Source organism: Mirounga leonina, unplaced genomic scaffold, assembly GCF_011800145.1.
Source record: "Mirounga leonina isolate KUSES-001 unplaced genomic scaffold, KU_Mleo_1.0 Mir_82, whole genome shotgun sequence".
NCBI classification, from domain to species: Eukaryota; Metazoa; Chordata; class Mammalia; order Carnivora; family Phocidae; genus Mirounga; species Mirounga leonina.
The window spans coordinates 40780215-40805465 of record NW_023270825.1 but is presented as its reverse complement, the minus strand read 5'-3'; the positions used below and the strand labels follow the sequence as shown (position 1 = coordinate 40805465).

Below are 25251 nucleotides of genomic sequence, written 5' to 3'. Positions count from 1 at the left end.
TATCCCATAAAATAAATGGTTTGTAGTCTTCAAAAATGTTAATGCCATGAAACCTAATATTAAGCAACTATTTTCCAGCTTAAAGGAGGCTAGAGTCATGACAACTGAATGCAACGGGTGATCTTGGATTTTCTTTTGCTATGAAAGGAACTGAGAGAATTGCCAAAATCTAAATAAAGTGTGTAGATTAGAAAATAGTATTGTTAATTTTCTAATTTTCATAATTGTATTGTGAATATGTAGAATGTTCTTGTTTGGGGGGAAATATACACTGAAGTATTTAACAGGTAAAAAAAGATGCTGATGGCCTTCCATTTACAACCAGATTAAAATCCAAACCACTAGATCCGGTCTCATGTCTTCTCTGATTTCACCTCCTGTCACCTCAACCCCTTAATCACCGTGACAGGTCAGACTGACCTGACAGTTCCTATAACAAGCTTATATTCCTATAACAATCAGTTTAAATATTAGCCAATCAGAAAGTCATTCCCTAAGTACCAGGCCTAAAGTTCAAACCTCTGTTGTCTCTTCTCCCTTTTAACTACAAGGTGCAACTATTTTGCCTATTTACTTTTTTTTTTTTTGGTTCATTTCCTCTCATTGAATGTAAACTCCATGAGGGATAGGATTATCTCCTTCACCGTTTTTATCAGTAGTGTTCAACACAGTACTTGGGACATATTAGAACTCAGTAAATAATCAGTCTTATCCTTAATTCTACTAAATAGAGTTATACTCATAGAAAAGGTGCTAATGCTTCTGTAAAATTCCGACCTGAGCGCACACGTGCACTTTAGAGTGAAACTTCCTTCCTTCTTGTGAGAAAGGGAAGGGGATGCCCTCAAGATACTGGGTCGGAACCAGGACTCCCAGGGTCAAGGGAGACCTCTCCCCTATCACTTTCTCTGGTCTTTGTAGGAGTGTAAGAACATCTCTCCGTTTTGCTTTAAGAAAGAATAAAGTAGCGAAAGAAGGGAATAATATAAAAGGTAAATAATAACTTCTAGGAAATGGAATGGAGCCCCTCCTCAAACAAGTCGATTACCTGTGAGTGGCTCAGCGACACAGAGATTGACAGAAACTGAAAAGGAAGGAAGCCCGGCTACCCTCCCCTTACCCCACCTCCTTCGCTGCTGTACACGCGCACCGCCCACCACGCTCAATTCCCCCCCTTTCCCCACAATCCTCTGTTCCTCGGGCCGACTTGGAGGAAAGAGCCTCGGAGGGGAAGGCTATTGGTTGAAAGAGCAGCCAATGAGAGAGCCTGTTACTAGTCTGCGGGCTGCGGTATTGGGGGAGCGCGTTAGGCCTGGAAGCCCTTGGTGTCCCGGAGGTTTCATCGCGATGAGCTCCATCGGGACTGGGGTGAGTTTGCTGTGTCTTGGCGCAACGGACTAGCTGACGGATCAGCGTTGAAGGGAACTCGGACAGACCGCCTGGGGTGCGCCGCCTCGGGGTGCGGCGGGACTGCCTTCGGCCAACTGGGCCGCTTCCAGTTGTCCGGTCACCGGCAGTCTTTCCTACGCTAATTTGTAGGCCCTCGTTTGCGGTGATCGTGAGCTGAGGCTTTTCAGCTCAGGTGTAGCGGGCTTGGCGGCGCAGCAGTAAGATTGGGAGCCGCTTTGGATCGCTGAGTCACTTTCTTTAGCCGCTTAGGGAAACCGAAAGTAGAAACTCGTGGAGCCTGAAATAGCGTGTGCAGGGTTTGGGCAACAGTGAGCTTCTTGAGAACCACTGAGGCAGGGCGGCTTGAGATTCCAGGGTCTGAGACGGAGCTTTCTATGGACCGTCTTTGCAGGTCCCGGGATGCTGCTGACTCACTGGGCCTTCCCCATCTTGCCTTGGAGTGTTACTGACCGTCCGCTCAGTAGGGGTCCCTGGAACCCCTGTCGGGGCAGAGCTAGTAGGAAAATTGTCTGAAAAGTGAGATCTGAAGAGTCCTTTACATTTTTCTTTTGTCCCAGCTTTTCCTGTACAAATTACTTAACATCACTTGGAGATATCAGTACCGTAAACATTTAAATCATTAGCTAGGGATTTAACCGCGTCTGTTAGTGGACTCGAGGGTTTTGGAGTTGGACTTGTTAACTTATTCAGTTTACTACTTTCCTGTGTTAAACGTACTGTACGTATGCAGTCTTTTGCTTATTCCTTTTATGTATTTTCCATATAGAAAATCTAGTTTTTCTTTAGAAGTATTTATTGGTTGTGTGCACTAGAGGCATTGAATAGTGGGTTTCTAAATTCATCAGTTCCACTTTAAAAAAGATTTTGATACTCAGCATTAAGGCCAGATACTGGTTTTCCGAGTTTGATAATAGGCGATTTATGTTTCGAATGGTTTAATTCATTCGGTTATGAGATGCTAAGTTTATGTCATAACATTTTTAAATTAGTAGATGCTCATTTAAGCATATTGTAGCAAATTGATTTTGCAACTACATTAATATTACCTTCAATTAATAGTGTTTTGTTCTGACAACCCTTTTGACAGAGAGAGACACACACACACAGCGAGAGAAGGAACACAAGCAGGGGGAGCGGGAGAGGGAGAAGCAGGCTCCCCGCCGAGCAGGGAGCCCGATGCGGGGCTCGATCCGAGCACGCTGGGATCATGACCTGAGCCCGAGGCAGACGCTTAACGACTGAGCCACCCAGGTGCCCCCTGAAAACTCTTTAAAAATACTTGATAAATATAAACATGGGAGGTATTTTGGTATTACAATAGTAGAGTTAATCTTCATTTAATAGATCAGGAAATTGAGACTCAGGAAGCACCATTGTTGAAGGCATATCTTTGGTCTTCACTTCTCCCAAGAACTCCAGGTATGAAGAAGACCTGCCTACTTGACATTTCTCTCCATTTGATTGTTGTTTTTTAGTGGTTTTTTTTTTTAATTAATTTATTTTTTTGAGAGAGTGAGCAAGAGAGAGAGCATGAGCAGGGGCAGAGGCAGAGAAGAAGCAGACTCCCTGCTGAGCAGGGAGTCGGACGTGGGGCTCTATCCCAGGACCCCCAGATTGAGACTTGAGCTGAAGGCAGAGGCTTAAGGGACTGAGCCACCCAGACGCCCCTCCACTTGATTGTTTAATAGGCATTTCAAACTATGTGTCGAAAAGAGACCTCGGCTTTTCCCATCCCCTTGCCATTTTGCATTTCCTACAATTTTCAGCTCAGTGAATGGTCCAATTCTAATTGCTCAAGTGAAAAAGGTCCATGATTCACGTTTAATTTCTTTACTCCTAGAGCCAATCCAATAACAAGGTGGTTTGTTTGTTTTGTTTTTTTAACTCTATCCTCAAAAATATTGTCTTTTTCTCTTTTCCTGGTCTAAACCACTACCTTTGGAATACTTGATTTCTGCTTCCATCCTTGTTCCCTCTACAATTCGTTTTCTAGATGAAGTTTGAAAAAAAAATAGATCATATCACCCCCCGGGCCCCCCTCCCCCCCATCCTGCTTAAACTCCAATGACTTCCAGTTGCATTTAGAATAAGATACAAACTTCCTGCTTCAGCCTAGGAGACTCAAAATAGTTTGGTCTTTACATGCCTCTGATATGATTTACTCTTCTCTCTACCACTTAGTGCTCAAGACACAGAGGCCTATTTCTTGTCCCTCATTGTGCTAGGCTTATTTCTACCCTCCATATCCTAAAGTGCTACTTGTTATTTAGGTCTGGCTAAGCCTAAGTAATTAAACATAACTGCTCTAGCAAGGCCTTCCCTGATCAGGTTCTCTGTACTAGGCTCTCAGACTGTCACTTCACCCTGTCTGAATTTTCATCATAATCCTTTATCTGGTTTCCAGCTCCTAGATTGGTGCCTGGTCTCCTTTGAAAATGAAAGACTTCAAGAATGAGTATTCTTTATATTTCCTTATAGTGACTACATGTAATGGATGCTTATCAAATGTTTGAATGCTATATTTTTTCTTTAAGGTCCTTCAGTTTGTTAGTGCGACAGCAATGAATTAACATGTTCTGACTTTAGTTCTATTTCTACTATGCCATACTACAGGCATACCTTGTTTTATTGTACTTCACAGATACTGCATTGTTTTTCTTTCCTTTTTTTTTTTTTTTTTACAAACTGAAGGTTTGTAGCAACTGTGCATCAAGCGAGTCTGTTGGTGCCATTTTTCCAACAGCATTTGTTCACCTTGTGTCTGTGTCACATTTTGGTAATTCTCAGAATATTTCAAACTTTTTCATTATTAAGTTTGTTATGGTGATTTGTGATCATTGATTACCACTCGCTGAAAGCTTAGATGATGGTTAGCATTTTTTAGCAAAGAAGTGTTTTTTAATGTATGTACATTGTTTTTTGTTTTCTTTTTTAGATTACAGTCTAGTGTAAACATAACTTTAGGGGCGCCTGGGTGGCTCAGTTGGTTAAGCGTCCAACTCTTTTTTTCAAGATTTTATTTATCAAAGAGAGCACAAACCAGGGGAGCGGCAGGCAGAGGGAGAAGCAGGCTTCCCGCGGAGCAGGGAGCCCGATGCGGGGCTCCATCCCAGGACCCTGGGATCATGACCCGAGCCGAAGGCAGATGCTTAACCGACTGAGCCACCCAGGTGCCCCTTAAGCATCCACCTCCTGATTTTGTCTCAGGTCATGATCTTAGGGTCCTGAGATTGAGTCCCTTGTCAGGCTATGTATTGAGCGTGGAGCCTGCTTGAGATTCTCTCACTCACGCTTTCTCTCTCTCTCTCTCAAAAAACAAACAAAAACCCCCCAAATATAACTTTAATATGCACTGGGAATCCAGAAAACTCATTTTATTCACCTTACTGTGGTGGTCTGGAATCCAGAGTATCTCCATTTTGTACAAAAATGAACTTTGTGTTCTGTGTGAAAAAAATTCTGACTTAAACTAGGATTTGTATCTGTTGCTTTTCTTTTTAAGTTGTCTCTGCACACAACGTGGGGCTCGAACTCACAACCCCCAGATCAAGAGTTGTATGCTCTACTGACCAAGCCAGCTGGGCACTTGTCTTTTGTGTTTCAATAGCAGACATCTAAAGTAGCTTTCTTCTTAGCAGCTGTTGCTGCTCTGACATGCTTCCTTTTCCTCTTCAAAGCAAAACCTTTGAGATTTAACACACACCGGTTTCTGCTTTCCCCTGCCTGCCTGCCTGCCTGCCTGTTGTAATCTCTACACCCCAGGTGGGGCTCGAACTCACGTCCCTAAGATCAAGAGCCGCCTGCTCTACCAACTGAGCCAGCCAGGCGCCCCTTAACACATATTTCTGATGTGTAATCCATTTAGAAAGAAAGATGGTGAGGTTATTACTGCCAAAGATACATTATTTAAGCTTATTGTTGCCTTTTTCTTCCTAGTATGACCTGTCAGCCTCTACATTCTCTCCTGATGGAAGAGTTTTTCAAGTTGAATATGCTATGAAGGCTGTGGAAAATAGTAGGTAAGAAACATTGTTTTACTTGGAATTTAGCGTGTTTTTTAACCAGGTATTAAATATCTCCTTTTCTATATTTTTGGTAATTAGGCTTTGTTATGTTACTTTGGCACAAAATAATAGTTGCCCTAAAATAATCTCAATTTATTAGTCATTTCCAGATCTCTTTTTAGGTCAGATCTTTCCATGAACCTTAGTTACCATATTTGCGGTTGGTTCCGAGATAATCCACTTAGCTGTTCTCCTGTGTCTCAAATGTAGTGTATAAAACCAAATTCATTATCATCTTTGCTAGCCCATTTTCATTTTTGAAATTCTTGATTTATAGCCTTGTTTCCTTGGCCATTAGGTTTGTTGCTTTGTCATTTTATCTTTTATTTACTTGTGTTTTATTTATTTATTTTTTTAAATTTTATTTATTTATTTGACAGAGAGAGACACAGCGAGAGAGGGAACACAAGCAGGGGGAGTGGGAGAGGGAGAAGCAGGCTTCCTGCTGAGCAGGGAGCCTGATGCGGGGCTCGATCCTAGGACTCTGGGATCATGACCTGAGCCGAAGCCAGACACTTAACAACTGAGCCATCCAGGCGCCCCTTTACTTGTGTTTTAAATGTCCTATGCAGTTAGTCAGGTTTGTCCCAGTAGGATTTTTTTTTTCTGTTCTGCTGCCGTACTACAAAATGTGTAGGAGCACTAAGATATCTTCCGTTGGACTCCCTTCCCTCACTCTTTCATTGCTTAGAGTAATGTGCCAAAATGATTACTTGGTACCCCTGTAACATCTTGGTTAAATTACTAGCTTGTTGACAAATTGTTAAGTCCTTTATTGAAGAAATTTTCGAGTCAGTTATACTTACATGACCTTGTATCTTAGAATCTTTGGGATGAATTAAGAGACTTTTAAAAAAGAATATATTTCACAGGCGCCTGGGTGGCTCAGTCGTTAAGCGTCTGCCTTCAGCTCAGGTCATGATCCCAGGGTCCTAGGATCAGAGCCCCGCATCGGGCTCCCTGCTCGGCGGGAAGCCTGCTTCTCTCTCTCCCACACCCCCTGCTTGTGTTCCCTCTTTCGCTGTGTCTCTCTGTGTCAAATAAATAAATAAAATCTTTAAAAGAAAATATATATATATATATATTTCATAATATCTCATTCACATCTCTTCAAGGATTTTTTTTTTTTTTTTTGACCTAGTAAACAGAAGATAGGCCCTTAGACCAGGGAGCTGGAGAAAGACTTGGAAAAAGTTACTGTTTTTCTCTTCCTCCTTTGAGTGTTGGATTTTCACTGGTTTAAAAAGCTGGAAAAGGAAGTCTTGATTGAGAAAAACTGGAAATACATTTGGAAACCATATGTAATACAGAAAATTGAGACTAGGCTATGAGGATCTGTGTGTCTTCGGAATTTGTTTTCTGTAAAGTTATTTCTAAATATGGCTTAAAATAGTTTATAGCAAATTAATTAAAAATTAATACATTAAAAATGAATTTTTTTTCTGCATAAAGAAAAAATACCACAGAAGTTCCTCTTTTAAAGGGGTATAATAGAATATTGAATGAGGATCAGAAAATGTAGATTTTCCTTCTAGCTGCTGCTTAATGGAAATATTATATAGGATGCCTCTGTTCGGTACTCTGAATGTTATTTTTGTTTATAAAATTGGGATGTAGACCTCTACCCTAACTACTTAACATACTTTACCGTAAGAATGAAATATATGTAAAAACATTTGGACGATTTTTAAGTGCTGTTTGGGCACAGAATGGAAAATGGAAAAATTAGGTTGTATATTAATTTTCATAATAGTGTGACATACAAGCTAATAGTTAGAAAATGTTTAGTCAAATATTAGGATTATATTCTGGCATCAAAAGGAGATCAATTCTTGGGGTGCCTGGCTGGTTTAGTTGGAAGAGCATGTGACTCTTGATCTTGGGGTTGTGGGTTGAAGCCCTGTGTTGGGTGTAGAGATTACTTAAAATCTTTAAAAAAGGTGGGGGCGGATCAGTTCTTTTAAAAAAAAGAAATTTAATCTTGGGAGTTTAAAAGTCAAATATTTTTGACTACATGTTGTGTTTTTTTTTTAAGATTTTATTTATTTTAGGGAGCGAGCATGAGCAAGCATGAGTGGGGGCAGCAGGGAGCAGAAGGAGAGGGGCAGGCAGACTCCCCGCTGAGTGTGGAGCCCGACACAGGGCTAGATCCAGGACCCTGAGATCATGACCCAAGCCGAACCAAGAATGGGATGTTCAACCTACTGAGCCACCTGGGTGCCCCTGACTACCTATTGTGTTAAGCATAGGAAGGAACTACTAAAACAAATAATCAATGACATATAAGTGAATACTTAAAAGCACTTTATTAAAGTATATATACAATGATCCTATTTTATCAAAGTATTCCCCTAGAAGGTAATATACACAAGAAAAACATGGAAAGATTAAATTATAAATTATAATTTTCCCCATTAGCTGCATTGAGGAGCCCAGGTATTAAAGGAGGATTGTGCAATGTAACAATGAAGGCTAGATTGTTTGGAACAAAAATTATACAGAATTTTGATCTCAGGACCCCCTTTTACTTGTAAAAAAACAAAAACACCAAAACCCAAAACATTGAGGACTTCAAAGAGCATTTATTTATTAGGCTTTAGTTCCACAATATCTACCATGACCAGTGAACTTTTATTTATGCCTGTTATTGGATCTGTCAATATTTATCATATTAGAAATTAAAACTGAGAAAAAATATTTAATTCATTTAAAATAATGACAGTTGCATGTTAATGTAAGTAGTAATTTAAATTAACATTAAGTAAACTATTTAATACTAACATTTTTAATGAAAAGTAACTTTTTCACAATAATAAACAAGTGTAGTGAGAAGACTGGTATTTTACATTTTTGTAAATCTCATTGTTAATTGAAGCTTAATGTAAGACATCCTCATATCTGCTTCAATATGTTGTTACTTTTGTTGAAGCCTGTGGAGCAAATCAAGGCTTTTACAGATAAGTAGGTGGAAAAGTGAGGCATATTTTAATAGCCTTTTCAGATAATTATGGATGTTGTTTTTGATGCTATACCAAAACTGGACAAATGGTAGCTTTTTAAAGGTTAGTTGCAGTGTGGCCTCTGAAAACTTAATGATGAACTTTTTGTAGTTTTACATTAAAATCTGTTGGACTGTCTTGCGCTTCAGATGTTTTACCCGTGCATGTAAGGTACTCATTTGGAAAATACTGGTTCACTGTGCTATAACAGATTTTCCAAATTTGGTATTTTTCATCTATCTATTAGAACAATTGGAAACATCACACTTGTTAATATCACCACTGATCTGATTATAAAAATTTGTAAGTTTTGTGAAACAGACGAACTCACGGTGATGAATATGTTTCCTAAAATTCCAGTTTATGCTTGAAAACTTGAGTCTTATCACAGGCAACAAAATACTGTCCATTTTTCCTTGAAGTTGACAGGCTTATTTTGTTCATTTTAGGGGGAAAAAAAAAGTCTGCCATATACATATGTAAGTGTAAATAACTAGTTTGTCTGACATTGCTTGATGGTAAAAACAGGTATTCCATGAAAAAGTTCACAACTTGGGGCACCTGGTGGCTCATTCGGTTGAGCGGCTGCCTTTGGCTCAGGTCATGATCTGGGGGTCCTGGGATCGAGCCCCACGTCCGGCTCCCTGCTCAGCGGGAAGCCTGCTTCTCCCTCTCTCTCTTCCTGCCACTCTGCCTACTTGTGCTCTTTATCTCTCTGTCGAATAAATAAATAAAATCTTTAAAAAAAAAGAAAAAGTTCAGAACTTAACAGTTTTACCAGTACTTTTTCCTTTAGGCAACCATATTTTATGTTTGAGTACCTTCCATTTCCTTAATAATAATAAAAAGACAGGTACTCAAGGGTTGTCATCTAGAATTATTGCTTTCTTTTTTTTAATATTAAAACAGCTTTTAAAAATTACTGCTTTCTTAAGGACATTCTTTTTTTTTTTTTTAAGATTTTATTTATTTATCAGAGAGAGAGAGAACAAATGGGGAACGGTAGGCAGAAGGAGGAGCAGGCTCCCTGCCGAGCAGGGAGCCCTGACACGGGGCTCGATCCCAGGACCCCGGGATCATGACCCGGGCCAAAGGCGGACGCTTAACTGAGCCATTCAACCGTCCCTTCTTAAGGACATTCTTAGCAAATTTTTTTTTTTTTTTAAAGATTTTATTTATTTATTTGACAGAGAGATAGCGAGAGCAGGAACACAAGCAGGGGGAGTGAGGCAGAGGGAGAAGCAGGCTTCCCGCGGAGCAGGGAGCCCGATGTGGGGCTTGAACCCAGGACCCTGGGATCATGACCTGAGCCGAAGGCAGATGCTTAATGACTGAGCCACCCAGGCGCCCCAACAAAATTTTTTAACTGTGTGAGCTTTTTTTTTTTTGAATGTGAGAGCATAGAAATGAAAAATACAGTGATTAGTAGTTCACTGCTACCATTTGTTTCACTGCCTTGGTTTGTGTTAAAGTGCCGGCAGTTTGACCCACGAATGCTTCTGCGCTGGACCAGCAGTGCAAATGTCCACGTAGTGGGAAAAACTAAATGGTGTCTTTGTATTCTTACAAAAATAATTTTGACCTCCCATACCCCCTCGAAGGGGTTTTCAGGGATGCTCAGGGGGTTCACAGACCATACTCTGAGAACTTGTAGTTTGGAATAAGCAATGTTTTAGATTTAAATAGTGAGAATGACGATGACTTGGAATAATTAGGAAAGGCTACCTGAGGTTGTAGAGTTTAAGTTCAAGTGAGTTTGCAAAAGTTTGTGGAGAATTATTTAAATATACAGTGGTGAGGAGGAAGTGTGTTCTAGAACCCAGGAAAACCTCAACACAAAGACATAAAAGCAAAAATGAATATAGGTGTTTGGGGCATGTTAGTGAGGTTGAATTCAGTAGTGTGATGTCTATGACACTAATAGGAAGTTTAATAAGCTACAAATTTAATAGGAAGTTTAATAAGCCACAAATTTAATTTGTAGATTCTCAGGAATTTTGAAAGCTGGGCCAAGGAGTTTAAACTGGAAAGGGAGCCATTGAAAATACCTGAAATATGAGGGAAGCCTGAAATTTTTTGTGGAATATATGTGTGGCTCTGTTCATTTTTCTGGTTTCTCATCAGAATTCCCTTTTTATTAAAAGGATTTCAGAAGAGGGGTGCCTGGGTGGCTCAGTCGTTAGGTGTCTGCCTTCGGCTCAGGTCATGATCCCAGGGTCCTGGGATCGAGTCCCACATCAGGCTCCCTGCTTAGCGGGAAGCCTGCTTCTCCCTCTCCCACTCCCCCTGCTTGTGTTCCCTCTCTCGCTGTGTCTCTGTCAAATAAATAAATAAAATCTTAAAAAAAAAAAGTTAATGATGTATTTTTATCTTGAAACGGTAGAATATAATTTCTCCACATTTCAGAGATTAAGATCCATTTTGTTTTAAGCAGTTGTATAAAATGTGTATTATATTCTTCTACATACTTAATATAAGCAGTGGTCGCAGAAAAGGCAAATTAGCAAAAGAATTCTAAGCTTTCCACCTAGATTAGTCACTGTTAACTTTTTAAGTTTGTATATAACCTGTCTTTGCTATGCATTTTATGTACGATTTTTAATGGACATGAACTAAATCAACATTTATTATAATATGGATATCATATGCCAGACACTCCGCCATTTTGTACATATTTTGTTGGCATCTTTTCTCGCTTACGTATTAACATCTTTTTATGTCATGGTATGCTAGATTTTTTTTTGGTCACCTGGTGTTCATCTCTATGGACCTACTAATTTATCACACTTTAGGTTGTCCTCTTTCTAGTTTTCAAATGTGTTTGTTTTAAAGTACTAGCATGCTTTAAAAAACTAAATGTTACCTATTTTTATGGGTTTAATTTATGAAATTTCTTTTGTTAAAAAAATTGATTTTCTTCTACTTGTTCCAGTACAGCTATTGGAATCAGATGTAAAGATGGCGTTGTCTTTGGGGTAGAAAAGTTAGTCCTTTCTAAACTTTATGAAGAAGGTTCCAACAAACGACTTTTTAATGTTGATCGGCATGTTGGAATGGTAGGTCATATTTAAAAAATGTTCCTTTTTGCCTTGTCCAATTTCTTGTGAAGTAACTGTTTAGAATATATTAAAATGTGATTGTAAGAACCCATTTATTACTTCAGCATTGAGGCAGAAACAGATTAGAGGGCAGCCATAGAAGTAATCTGAGAGAGTTACAGTTCACTAAGAAAGGTAGTGTTCTTATAACCTGATTGGAGACGTATATGAAAAACCAAATTGCCTTAAGGGACGAGGGGAGTGAGGGGTGGGAAGTATGTGCAGGAAAGAGATCTTGGCAGTGTAGATAAGGTAGAATGCTTGAGAGGCATAGAATCTTTAGCTTTTCATATCTTTTGTGGGGATCACTGTCATATTGAAGATGTTATCAGAGAATACCTTTTTAGTAAGGTGGAGCACCAAGAAAGGATGTTTAATGAAAGGAAAAGTGAACACATCCTTTTTACTAGCTTCATAGACATCACTGTATTTATTTTATGCAGCTGGTGTCTTGAGTGACTGATTTGCATAATTGCAAGTGAAACCATAAATACATTACTGGTATATACTGAAGTCATTCTGTATAGATGTCAGACTTTGTTCAGTCAGACAATAAGCAAAACAAGTAAAGGAGTGATTCTAACTCTGTTTACTGAAAAGGCAAGGAAGAAAAGACGTGTGTGCTAGAACCACTTTACATAAATTATGTCATTTAAGTCTGACATTGCAGTGAAAGTATTAATCCCATTTTTACAGATAAGAAAACAAGACTCACAGCTGGTAAAGAAATAAAATGGGATTCAGACTGGGGCCTGCATGGTCTGCGAGTTATTTCAGAGTCCATTGTGCAGGGTGAGATCTTGTAGGACCTCTCATTCTGCTGTTATCTTTGATATTTCTAAATGAGATGTGTTACAAACACAAAAAGGACCAATAAAATATAAGCAATAAACTATAAAGCTACAGATAATTTTTTTTTGGGCTTCTTCAGTGATTATTTTTTCTGAACATATTTTCTCTCCTGAACAAATTACTGCCAGTGAAACTGATACGACTTTTTTTCTATCATTTGGACCTCTACATTTATTTATTTTTTAAAATTTGAGTATAGTTGACACACAATATGAAAGTGGTATGTTTTGATGAAACTTGCCAGATTGTAACCCAGCTGATAGGAGGGAACTAGTGAATTATGCATTCTTTCACTTAGTAAAAACAAAACAAAACAAACTTTGGGCCGGTATATTTTGAAAAAAATCATGTATGCTTAAAGGTACTTCAGTGATGGCAAAACTTTGTCTTAGAACTTTAAAATTTGTTCCATTTGTTATTTAAAGCCAGGAAACTGATGGCATTCCTAATAGCTGGAATGGCAAAACATCACATGTTGAAGAGGGTTGGAGATAATGAAGGGTTAATATTGTCTCCACAGTTGTCATCTTCAAGTGGTTTGGGAATTATTGGACTTCACAGTAAGCTTTCTCCAAAACAATAGAAGATTTTTTAAATGGTGAAACTTACTGGCTGGGTGACTTTGGGGAAGTTATTCTAAACACAACTGCCTCACCTGCAAAAGTAGGGTAGTAATAGGACCTACTTCATAACAGTTGTTACAAGGTTAAAAATTACATAAAATGCTTAGCATGTAATAAGTGCTCACTATGTTTTAGAAATTTTCATCACTACTACTATTAATAGGTAGCAGTAGAAAAAAGCCTGTTGTTCTGATATCACTTACTTTTAAATTCTGTAAATCTCCTAAGCTGGTGGTTCCTGGACTTTCTTGGTTCCTGGTACTAAGTATTTCAGTGAGTCTTTTTTTCATGGCTTCCCTATGCGAAAATAAGTACCCAGTAGTTCTTATTATGAATTTAGGTCCAAATGACTTAGTGTTTATGTCTTAAAAACTTAGTAGCTTATAAGAGAAAAAAATACACATAATGATTAAAGAAAAATCTTTTTATTTTTAAACAATCACAGTTACTAATGTGCACTGCACAACTTCCTAAACTTTGGAATCAGATTATGTGTGGGCCCCCCCTCCCCATTTCTTGTTCCACATGGATTTTTGTTTGGTACTTATTTTTTATCGCAGCAACCCAGGTGCTTAACAATATGATGGCATTAAAAGGAATACTGAATGATCTAATGCTGAAACTGAACTACTTCAACAACTATCCCCCAAATTCCAGGTGTTGCATAACTGAGTTCAGTACGGTGCCCTAGCATCTCTCAGCACATGGTTTGGTAACTGTAGTTGTAAGCTACCAGTCTTGGAAGATGTGTGGTTTGTCATGTTTTAGTTTGTCATTGCAGTTTAATAGTAAGCTGAAAAAGATTTGAGGTTGTGCCTTTTAGACCAAAACCTTTAGTAATTTGAACACAGAACTACTTTAAATAGAGATCAGTCCTCATCAAGACCAGTAGTTTTATTCTGGTTGTTGCTTATTTATAGTGAACTGGTAAATTGGGGAGACATGGGAAGATTAAATGTAGAAATATTCCTTGTGAATGTCATCATTCAACAAACAAGTCACACCTGGTAAATTTCTGAATTATAATTCCATACTTTTATTTTGATCCCACCCAATCAGAATGCCTTATAAAGACCTTTAAGCCAAATTATTTCTAATGGTGATGCTTGTTATAAAGTAAGCCTACAGTAATTACACACTCTTCTTGATTTGTGTTAGGAATGTATTTATCTACTAAATTGGTACTTCCTTTCTTTCAGGCAGTAGCGGGTTTGTTGGCAGATGCTCGTTCTTTAGCAGACATTGCAAGAGAAGAAGCTTCCAACTTTAGATCTAATTTTGGCTATAACATTCCATTAAAAGTAAGTTGATAATATGTTGAGGAGCCTTTTGAACAGTAATAGAAATTTGCTGATATGCTCTTCTGTTTCTCCCCCTCCTAGCATCTTGCAGACAGAGTGGCCATGTATGTACATGCATATACACTCTACAGTGCTGTTCGACCTTTTGGCTGCAGGTATGAAATTTTGTGAGATATTCAGTTAGATGTGTACTGTTTTCCCCAGTATCTTAGCCTTTTATATCCTTAGAAGTATGAGCTATGACCCAAGAAGTATTAGGGCAATGATTAAATGAAACTCTGTACATCAAAACGAAAACTTTGAATAATGAAAAAGACTCTACAAATTTGGAGTGATAATAAAACACAGAACTCCTAGTAATAACTTTAATCTGATTATAATACATTCTCTGGAGGAGGGTGGTCAAAGGTATAAAGGTTCTAAGATAAGTGCTAGAGATGTAATGTACAGTATGATGACTGTAGTTACCACTGCTGTGTGACATAGGGGAAGGTTGTTAAATACATCCTCAGAATTTTCTTCACAAGGAGAAAAGTTTTTTTCTCTTTTTATTGTATCTTTATGAGATGATGGATTTTACTAAACCTACTCTAAGCATTTCACAATACATTTGAATCAAACCATCATGCTGTACACTGTATAGTGATGCATTCAATTATTTCTCAATAAAACCAGAAAAAAATTCTCTGGTGTCAGATCCCAGCATTTTCAGGAAACAAACTGACTTTAAATATATTCTCTCTTGACATTATTAGGTAGCCAACTAAAGGGACACTTCAGTTTTCTCATTAATTTCCATTGGCTACTCTTACTTTAAGCAGTTAGGTGCAGTGCTCTTAATTGGGAGTTTAGCAGTCCATAGTGAATCCAGACAAATTTGCATTTCATAGTTCTCATTAGTCAGTTTCCTATTTCTGTTGTTAAGATGAAATGCTGGTATTTTTATTTTGGGGGGAGGGAAGCTGAGATTCAGTTGCATCAAGACTTGAAATACATGTAAATATTTAAATAGGGCTCAGACCTGTCATCACTCTAGATTTTCCTAAAAAGACATGTTTAGTTTGTAACTTTAAAGAAATAAACAGTCCTTGTTTGATCAAAGTCAAACATTTACTAACATCTGATTGCTTGCCACTCTGAAAAGGCTGTAGAAAGTTTATTAGCTACAGTCCTGCCTTTCCATTGTTTATTATCAGTCATATTTAAATTACTGAGGACAGAGTTTTAGTGAAAACCTGAGTTTTATTCTACTACCAGTAAGTTAGGCCTGTGGACATTTTTTATATTAGTTCTTAAGGTTTTCACTTAAATTACATTGAAAAACTTTGCTTTTAGACTTCATAGAATACCTTTCAATTTTTTTTAACCTTTCAATGCTCTGAATTAATCATTTCTCTATTTCTAAGGGAATAGGAATAGTGGAGAACTTTTTCAGTAAATATTGAGCATAAACTATGAGATAGTCATAGATATGTGTGAGAGGGCGGGACACAAACATGAATAAGTTTTCATTGGTACAGTTTTATAGATGATAGGATACACACTGACTATAGTGGACCCAGCACCAATTAGGGAATGGTTGCTTTCTTGGGAGAGATGGCAAGGAAAAGAATGTGAGATGTAGGTGGAATGGTAAGAGTATTTCATGCAAAGGGACTGGTATGAAACAACATGGGCATTTCAGGTAATGCAGAGCTAGTTAGTATTCTTGGTGTGTAGGAGGGATACTGAAGATGTAGGAAGGGGCAAGATAATACAGAAGTCTGTGTTCCATACTAAGGAAACGTGGAAGGGATTTAAAATTAACCAGTTATATATTCTGCAAGGTAAGTTTCATGAGTATGGAAGGAAATGATTGTAGGGGTGGGAACTGGACAGCTACTGTTACAGTAGTCTGTACATGAACTGATACATAAGATAAAAGCTGGTTTCTTTTCTACGAGGGTAAACTAAATCCCAGTTTCAGAAAATCACTAATTCATATGATTGTTTAACAGCCTAATTTTAATTTGTTGAGCATATTAAAATATTTTAAATGAGTTTGGATTACTGTAGAAAAATAACTGGAGGAATATTGGGGAATAGCCCAGAAAGAATGAGGGATGTAACAAGAGTTTGAGGCAGATTGAATGTATTTGTTAGTTTTGTTATCTTGGCTTTTTCATGTGTATGCCTTTACCTCTTGGGCATTCTCATTAGTTTTTTCTCTGTCATTACTCCTTTGTCTACACTGCTGTCCTCCCAGGAAAGTTTCATCAGCAAGTTTAGTACTAAACAAAGCCATATAAATTTTGAACAATTTCAAGTATATAGTAGTTTTTTGAAATTACTTCATCAAAGTGTTTATTATGAGTTATGTGTATTCATTTATCTTAGAAAGTATAATCTTCTATTTACTGAATTTTTAATATTTTTATGGTATTAAAACCATGGTTTAAACTATTAATTTACTTTCATGTAGTTTCATGTTAGGGTCTTACAGTGTGAATGATGGTGCACAGCTCTACATGATTGACCCGTCAGGAGTTTCATATGTGAGTAATTTTGAATCATGAGTTTCTATTTCTAGTTTAATGGTATCTCATTAGCATGTATTTGGATTACATGAAGTTTCTTTAAAATTAATTCAAAGAAAGTAACAATTTCTTGTTTACCATAACCACCTGTGGTTATGAGGCAGAGGAAAGATTTATCGCCTTCAGTATGCTATTTACAGGAACTACATAGTGAACATAAAAATTTCAGTATGTGGTATTTCCTTTATTGTGATAGATACTAACAATGTCTTAAAACTAAACCTTCCCTTAAAAAAAAGGATTTTAAGTGGGATTTCTTGCATTTTTACTTACCTTACCTCTCTTCTGACATATTTATGGTTTTCAATAATTACAAAAAAGATTTTATATTTTGTCATTATATGCAAGTATAAATGGGAATCCTTGCATTTAAAAAACTTTTTCAGTATAATAAAAAATGGTTTAGAGTATTGAATTGAGCAATTATCTGTTTTTGTCATACTGCTAAAAATTTTTCCATTCCTAATCTCAAAAACCTCTCTAGTTCATGAAGTGTATATAATGATGTTAATTTTTCTTGTATAGCACCTCTATTAAAAATAATCCACATTATTCTAGAATTGTTTAATTTTTTTGAGCCCCCTAGTGTTCATTAGACACGTGTTTGTATTTAATACTCCATACTTACTTTTGAAAGTCATTTAACATCCTTTTGTTAACCTTTAAATAGACAGTCATAGCCAATAATGATTTTAGGATAGTATATCAATTTACTTAATATCTGTATTTTTTGTGTTTTTTTAAATAGGGTTATTGGGGTTGTGCCATTGGTAAAGCCAGGCAAGCTGCAAAGACAGAAATAGAAAAACTTCAGGTAATATACTTAATGCTTGAATTTTCCTGTAACATTATCCTCATGTAGTGAAGTTTTATCACCACAGATGAAACCTTTTCATTTAAGGATACATAGAGTATAGTTTGCGGTTTTGAGCAGAGCTTTCTGAATATGAGAGACTGATTAAGAAATCTGGAGGGAGCTCTGTGAGCCTTAGGTTTGAGAGCTCTGGTGTTTTACTACTTCGTTTCTTCTCTGGAGCACAGCTTTTGTCTGTGAAGTCTTACCATGAACAGTCTGTGTCCTTCTGCTTCTATTTTCTTTGTTCCTAGCTAGATAAGGCATAAAACCTGTTACAACTCCTCACTTTTTGTTCCCCCAAGAGCCATAAATTATTAGTGTAAAAGTTTTTAACGTGCTTGTTTTCATTTCAGCCAAATTGATCAACTCAGTGTTGAAACAGTATTTGCTCACTCTTTATCAGAAACTTCCCCTGCAGGCAGGCAGGCATGCGCGTGCACACACACACACACACGAAAAATACAGTATTTAGAGCAGTCTTCTATCCTTTCTGAGGTTAAATCCTAACAAGATATAGGACTACCAACATATCCTAGCTAAGAATGGAGAAACCTCACTTTGAGGAGCATGTATGTATACTTAATGACAAATACATGCTCTAAATCAGCGGTCAGCAAACTATGGCACACTGTCTTCTTTCTAAAGTTTTATTGGAACACAGTCACATTCAGTCTCTGGCTGCTTTCACACTACAAAAGTAGAGTTTAGTAGTTTGAACAGAGACCAAAGACCATATGGACCATATGGCTCTTTATAGAAAGGAGTTTGCCAACCCATGCTCTACATCATTGCTCTGGCTTGTTTTTCTTCTGATGTTGCTTACCAAGAATGTTATGTTATGAAATAAAAATTTCATGAACATATATAAAAATATAATTGTCATTTAAAATGTGCTTTTTTAGGGTGCCTGGGTGGCTCAGTTGGTTAAGTGTTCAACTCTTGGTTTTGGCTCAGGTCATGATCTCATGGGTAGTGAGAACGAGCCCCGAGTTGGGCTCCACACTCAAGTCTACTTGAAGATTCTCTTTCTCTGCCCTTCCCCCCACTCCTGTGCTCTCAAAAAAATAAATCTAAAGAAAAAATGTGCTTTTTCAAGTTTGCTTAAATTTGCCTTTATTATGATAAAATTAATTTACTCATCATAGAACTTAACCTGTAAGGGGAAAAATATGAAGAGATAGGTATTCTTTTTTTCCACTTCACCCCCAAATTAACACGAAAACATTTAAATGTCAGAAAATAGCAAAACTATCTCCATCTAGATTGAAGTTATTTTCCAGTGTTTTATCCATTTGTTTTTTCTTGAACTATTTTAAACAATTACAGTGACACTGTATCCCTAAATGCTTCAGCATTCATCTCTGTAGAATATCGTATTATCAAAGAGTCTAATCAAACTGCCTCTATTCTCAAGTGTCATTTTGTAGCTTTTTCAAACCATGATATAATTAAGGCTCACACTTTGAATTTCAACTATTTTAATTAAGGCTCACACTTTGAAATTCAACTATTTTAAGTCTTCCCCTCCCCCCCCCAAAAGGGGGGGTGCCTAGGTGGCTCAGTTGGTTAAGCTTCTGCCCTTGGCTCAGGTCATGATCCCAGGGTCCTGGGATTGAGTGAGTCCTGCATAGGGCTCCCTTGCTCAGCGGGTCGTCTGCTTCTCCCTTTGCCCCTCCCCCTGACTTGTGCTCTCCCTCCCATTCTCACAAATAAGTACGTCTTACCCTTCTCCCAGTACCAATTTGTTTTTTTAGGGGGAGGGAGGGACAGAGGGAGACCGAGAATCTCAAAGCATGCTCCACACTGAGTGCAGAGCCCGATGCAGGGCTTGAGATCACAACCTGAGCTGAAATCAAGAGTCAGCCCTGAGCCACCAGGCACCCTCCAGTAGTAATTTTTTGAAGCCCATGCCAATTGCTTTTGTAGTTAGTCCTTCATACTAGATTTGTGTATTTCCTAACAAGACTGGTATTCTTAAATTCAGTATCATGGTTTTGATTTTATATGGGTTATTGACAAAGTTGTGAAAAGAATCTGAAAATAGTTATGTAAGTGGAAAGTACCTCTTTTGACTCATGACTCAATATTTTATTTTCTACAGATGAAAGAAATGACCTGCCGTGATGTTGTTAAAGAAGTTGCAAAAATGTAAGTTGAAACTTTTATCATCATTGACAAATATTTCATTTGACCTTACCTAATACATTAATTCTAAAGGTCTGTTTTGTGTTTTAAAATAACTTTGTGCCTAATTTTTAGAAGGTGAATTTAACATTCTAAAAAGTCTCACTAAGGAGAATATCCATATTTCAAGTGATAGTGAATGGGTGTGAAAAAATAGCTTTTGACAAAATAAAACTATTTAGGTGAAAGAATTCAAGAGTAGGAGGATACATTTGGACCTCTAGGAGCTTCATTTGATAACTCCTACTCTCTCAGATCTCAGAAATCCCAGTAATAGGAATGTGGTTTACAAACTTATTTTAGGTTTATAGCTAGTTATTTCTACACATGAACCATGAACCTGGCTCCTTTATACAATCTGTCTTTTTGGGGGCAAGATATGTCAGTCATAAAAGCTTTTCTAAGAAGATGAGAAGAGCGGTATTTCAACACATTTAATAAAAAAGCCTGAAGTGGTTCATATTACAGGTACATAGAGTAGAATGCTTATGTGACTACAATAAGTAACAACTAAGTCCATAAACCTGAGTGGAATGCTTCAAAAAAATTCATGATTCTTCCGGATCAAAGAATGTAGGCATGTATTATCTCAAAAAAATCCAATAAAATGCAAGTTTTGCAGCCAGCTTTTCAGATTTGAAAGTAATAAACATACTATTTCACATTAGAATTACATCAACATGGTCTAGCCAGCAGTTTGTGCAAATGTCTCAGGTTTTACATGCAAGGAAAATAAAGTCTTAGAGGCTCCATTATATATTTATATATATTTAAATGGTACCCTTAATCTCTTCTAAACTGATAGTTGTAATAAAATACTGAAGTGTTTTATGATTCTGTCTTGTCATCACCCTTGCTACTGCCACATTATCTTCCCTCCCCCACTTTTACCAAGAGACCCCTCTCCTTTCCAGTTGTGAAGCAGCAGAACCCACTCTATGATTGTCAGTTAATAACATGAGCAACTCTGGGAATTACCTTACAGTAGAACCACTTGGAAGATAATCCTCACTGAATTGTACAACAGCTTATTACTATTATTTTTTTATTGGGGGGGGTACAGAGAGAATCCTGTGCAAGGCTCCATGTCCAGTGCAGAGCCCAACTTGGGGCTCAGTCTCACAACCCTGAGATCATGACCTCTGGAAATCAAGTCAGACGCTCAACCAACTGAGCTACCCAGGTGCCCCTGTACAACAGTTTAAATGTGATAAATTCCATTTCCTTCACTGAGAAGTGCTTCTGGAAATTAGCCCTTACCACACCTTTTTATGTTTAGGTGTAACAGTAGACACTAATTAGTTCCATGTAGGAAAGCCATCCCCTTATCATTTAATAAAATGGAGCACTATGTATCTTTTACTTAGTCTAGAAATTAAGATGCTTCCTTGTACTATAGCAAGGCTTTAAAAATATCCTCCAAAAGTGTGTGAAGATGGTAGAAAAGGTAGAATAAGAAAGCTTTGCTCTGATACTTTTATGTGGTGTGACACGGCCTCCTTGTTTATTGCAGTCTGGCAATATATTACAGTTGGAAGGCTAGGTTAAGGGGCATATAGTTCTTATAAAATGGATAAGGGGTTTAAAAAGATACCTGCCAAGAAACTTCAGATTGAAGAGACCAGTAATAATTGCAAACTAATACGTTTGTTTTAAAAATAATCATTTAATGAAAGGAATAAACAAATATCCTGAAAAGGTACAGTTGTAATAATGGCCTTTCCCCATTTGAATCTGTGTTCCTTTTGAGGTATCTTTTTGAGTTGTGTGTCTATAATTAAACAGTATCAAACAACTTGGGTTGTAAACATTCCTTTGTAGTATTTAATTTTATATATCCATCCTTGTGTGATTGTCTTTTCTTTTTAAAAATTTTATTTTAGAAACAGAGAGGGAGAGCAGGGGTAGAGGGAGAGACTCTCAAGGAGGGTCCCGGCCCTGAGGATTATGACCTGAGCCAAAATCAAGAGTCTGATGCTGAACTGACTAAGCCACCCAGCCTATTATCTTTTCTAGAAGTGTTCATAAATATAGACTACAATGTGTCTATAATTTTATAAATACTTGTATTAGGGATGGGTGTTCTAATTTGTGTTGACTGGGTGCATGTTTGTAAATGACCAAGTAAATGTTAATTTTCCCTTTTGCATTCTAGAATTTACATAGTACATGATGAAGTTAAGGATAAAGCTTTTGAATTAGAGCTCAGCTGGGTTGGTGAAAGTAAGTTATTTTTGTACATTTATTTGCTCTTGAGTCATCTGTACCAAACCGAATTTAAAATTGGGGCCTGTTTTTCCCTTTTTAAAATCTTAATTTGGTAATGACATACATACAGAAAAAAGTACACAAATAACAGATGAATTGATGAATTATCATAACATGGGTATACTCATAACCACTGTCCTCTCTCTGGTCAACAAATAGGCCAGTTCCCCAGATCACCCCTTGGGCCTCTTTGAATTTATAGTTCTCTACCTTCTCCCCAAAGGTAACCACTACCTTGAATTCTAACTCATAGGTAGTTTTGCCTGTTGTTCAGTTTTATGTAAGTGAATTACAGTGTATATCCTTTTATCCCTGATTTTACTTTAGCATTGTGTTTGTGTTGTATACAGTATTTGTTCGTTTGCCTTGCTGTATAGTATTCTATTGTCCAAATATCGCACAATTTACTCATTTCCTCTTTTGCTGCTGGTTAGTTGGGCTCTTTCCAGTGGGCTTTTTTTTTTAACTATAATGAATAGTGCAGCTGTAGATGTCCTGTGTAACAATTTTAGTATATGTATGTAGCATTTCTGTTCCAAGAGTAGAATTGCTGAGTAATGGAAATATGCGTAAGTTCAAGTGCAATGGGTAGTGCCAAAGTGTGTCCTACCACTCAGTGCCTTTCTAATACAAAGAAAGCCAGAACAAACTTACAAGGTAATATTTTTGAAGGGGGGAAGTTCTGCCTAATTGACTAATGTTATGAATGGTTTACTTTTTTGAAGCATTCATTTACTGAAAAATGACCATTTTTTTTTCCTTACAATGGTAACCATGGATGGGATTTCAAGGCTAGCTTTTTAAAAATTAATCATGCTGCACATTAATAAATGCTCAGAATTTATCATAGCATCAGGATAAATCATTGTATAATTTGTTTTCATAAGAGCTAAATTTGGACAGATTTAATCTTACGTGGAGAAAACAACACAAGTTCGGAGCATCTGGTATTACTCATAGTATAACTTTTAACGTTAGGTAGATTATATGTATGGATTGGGTAGATTTTATTGTATTGGAAATCACAACGTTGTCCTCATTTCTAATTCATTTAAATATATGGCTTAATTTGCAGTAACAAAAGGAAGACATGAAATTGTTCCAAAAGATATAAGGGAAGAGGCAGAGAAATATGCTAAGGTAAGCTGCAGTGTGTGAAAACTCTAGCTAAAGGTATGAAAGTAAGTTGAATAATAAAGGAACTCGGTTGATTTCTATAAAATAACACTTAAGAGTTGAACTGAACTAAGGTTAGAAATTTTCTAGGTTATACTCCATGGGGATAGGGTTGCCCTGGTTCTAAACACTTTGTATGTGAAAATGGTAAGGGTTTTCCAGGACATTTAATGCTTTCATACTGTGTGTTCTATCAATATAGTCAGTCGAGGGTGCCTGGGTGGCTCAGTTGGTTAAGCGACTGCCTTCGGCCCAGGTCATGATCCTGGAGTCCCGGGATCGAGTCCTGCATCGGGGGGGGGTCCCTGCTCAGCAGGGAGTCTGCTTCTCCCTCTGACCCTCCCCCCCCTCATGTGCTCTCTCTCTGTCAAATAAATAAATAAAATCTTTAAAAAATATATATATATATAGTCAGTTGATTGTTAGAACAAGATACACTTAATTAGGGGTGCCTGGGTGGCTCAGTCGGTTGAGCATCTGCCTTCGGCTCAGGTTGTGATCTCAGGGTCCTGGGATTGAGCCCCACATCAGGTTCCCTGCTCTGCCGGAAGCCTGCTTCTCCCTCTCCCACCCCCCCACTTGTGTTTCCTCTCTTGCTGTCAAATAAAATCTTTAAAAAAAAAAGATACACTTAATTATCCTTTTCTTTGCTTGGGTATGTTATTCTAAGTCAGTTCATCTTCAGTTATAAAGAATTTTCAGTGTGTTTAATTAGATTCAGTATTAAAATTAACATAATAAAATTAAAAATTTTAAAAATTGATTTTAAATACTATCTTTCTCTTAACAGGAATCACTGAAGGAAGAAGATGAATCAGATGATGATAATATGTAACATTTACTTCAGCATCAATTTTAAATTTCTAATACAGTCCCGTGTAACTCTTTATCCCTGTGGATTATTATCTACCCACTGACCAATTTGCATTATTAAATTTTTGTCTTGTAACAATTGAAGTTGGGGAATAATTGAGTATATATTTCCTTGGTATTAAAATGAAGGTTTACGCTTACTGAAAAATTCCTTAAGATACTGCAAAAAGAAGCTTTGGAATCATTAATTCAAAGCTCCATTCATCACTCAACTAGAATCTAAAGATCATTTATCACTGGGTTTTGTGCAGTAAGTCCCTGCCAACTCAGTAGGTATTAACTTGATGCCATTACCCAGTTTTGTATTTAGTGAAATTATTGTTGGTCATCAGCCACTTTTAAGTGTGACACACAAGAAAGATGTTTTTAGGTTGGAGAGTGAAGAATTTTTTCCCCCTTTCATTGTGGTGAGGAGTGGATTTAAGGACCTATCCTGTCACTTAAAAAATTTCTTGATCTGTAAAAAGTTCAATTAAAATACCCATTCAATTAAAATACCCACAATTTATGCTAAACAAGAAGTTAGAATATAGTCAGTATTGAGGCCTACAAGAACTGTCATAACCTGAACAGTAGTACTCAGAGAAGAAACCATTTGTAACTCAGGCCAAGTATGCCAGGTATACACACCCTTTACTGGGCTCACGCCACTATCACTCCAACTGTCACTTTCCTAAGAATGTAATTTACTCATTGAGTTTGGCAGCAGGATACTGCTGGACTTTGAACATCTGTGAAGTTCAAATAGCAAATCATTATACATGAATAGCTAACTACTATACAAACAACTCAAAACTATTATGTCATTTTCACGGCTTTTACGTAAAATTACGTACTACATTTTACAACTTACATATTTAAGAATGACAAACACCTAAACAATATTAAATTGGGTCTATCTATACAATCAATAAGCTGACTATCCCTAAGCTCCCTAAGCCAATCTAATGGCCATTCTATACATTTCCAAA

The 25251-nt window shown here is 37.3% G+C and overlaps 2 protein-coding genes across 2 annotated transcripts in view; one reads left to right on the top strand and one right to left on the bottom strand.

Moving 5' to 3' along the window:
• Window positions 1-25251, bottom strand: part of ARMH4 (armadillo like helical domain containing 4) — a 228843-nt gene that overhangs the window by 184810 nt on the left and 18782 nt on the right. The gene's annotated exons all lie outside the window — the stretch shown is intronic.
• PSMA3 (proteasome 20S subunit alpha 3) lies at window positions 1261-24364 on the top strand. The gene is made up of 11 exons (XM_034992675.1): window positions 1261-1368; window positions 5347-5429; window positions 11406-11529; window positions 14246-14347; window positions 14429-14502; window positions 16809-16881; window positions 17672-17737; window positions 19881-19927; window positions 22119-22186; window positions 23307-23371; window positions 24198-24364. The coding sequence occupies exons 1-11, from the start codon at window positions 1348-1350 to the stop codon at window positions 24240-24242; spliced, it is 768 nt and encodes a 255-aa protein (XP_034848566.1). The 5' UTR covers window positions 1261-1347; the 3' UTR covers window positions 24243-24364.

What these genes read in the sequence shown, in the direction of transcription:
- PSMA3 (XM_034992675.1), top strand. Translation starts at nt 1,348, where the DNA reads ATGAGCTCCATCGGGACTGGG. An exon ending in AAGGCTGTGGAAAATAGTAG is followed by an intron (nt 5,430 to 11,405) that starts GTAAGAAACATT and finishes TACTTGTTCCAG; the next exon opens with TACAGCTATTGGAATCAGAT. An exon ending in GTTCGACCTTTTGGCTGCAG is followed by an intron (nt 14,503 to 16,808) that starts GTATGAAATTTT and finishes ACTTTCATGTAG; the next exon opens with TTTCATGTTAGGGTCTTACA.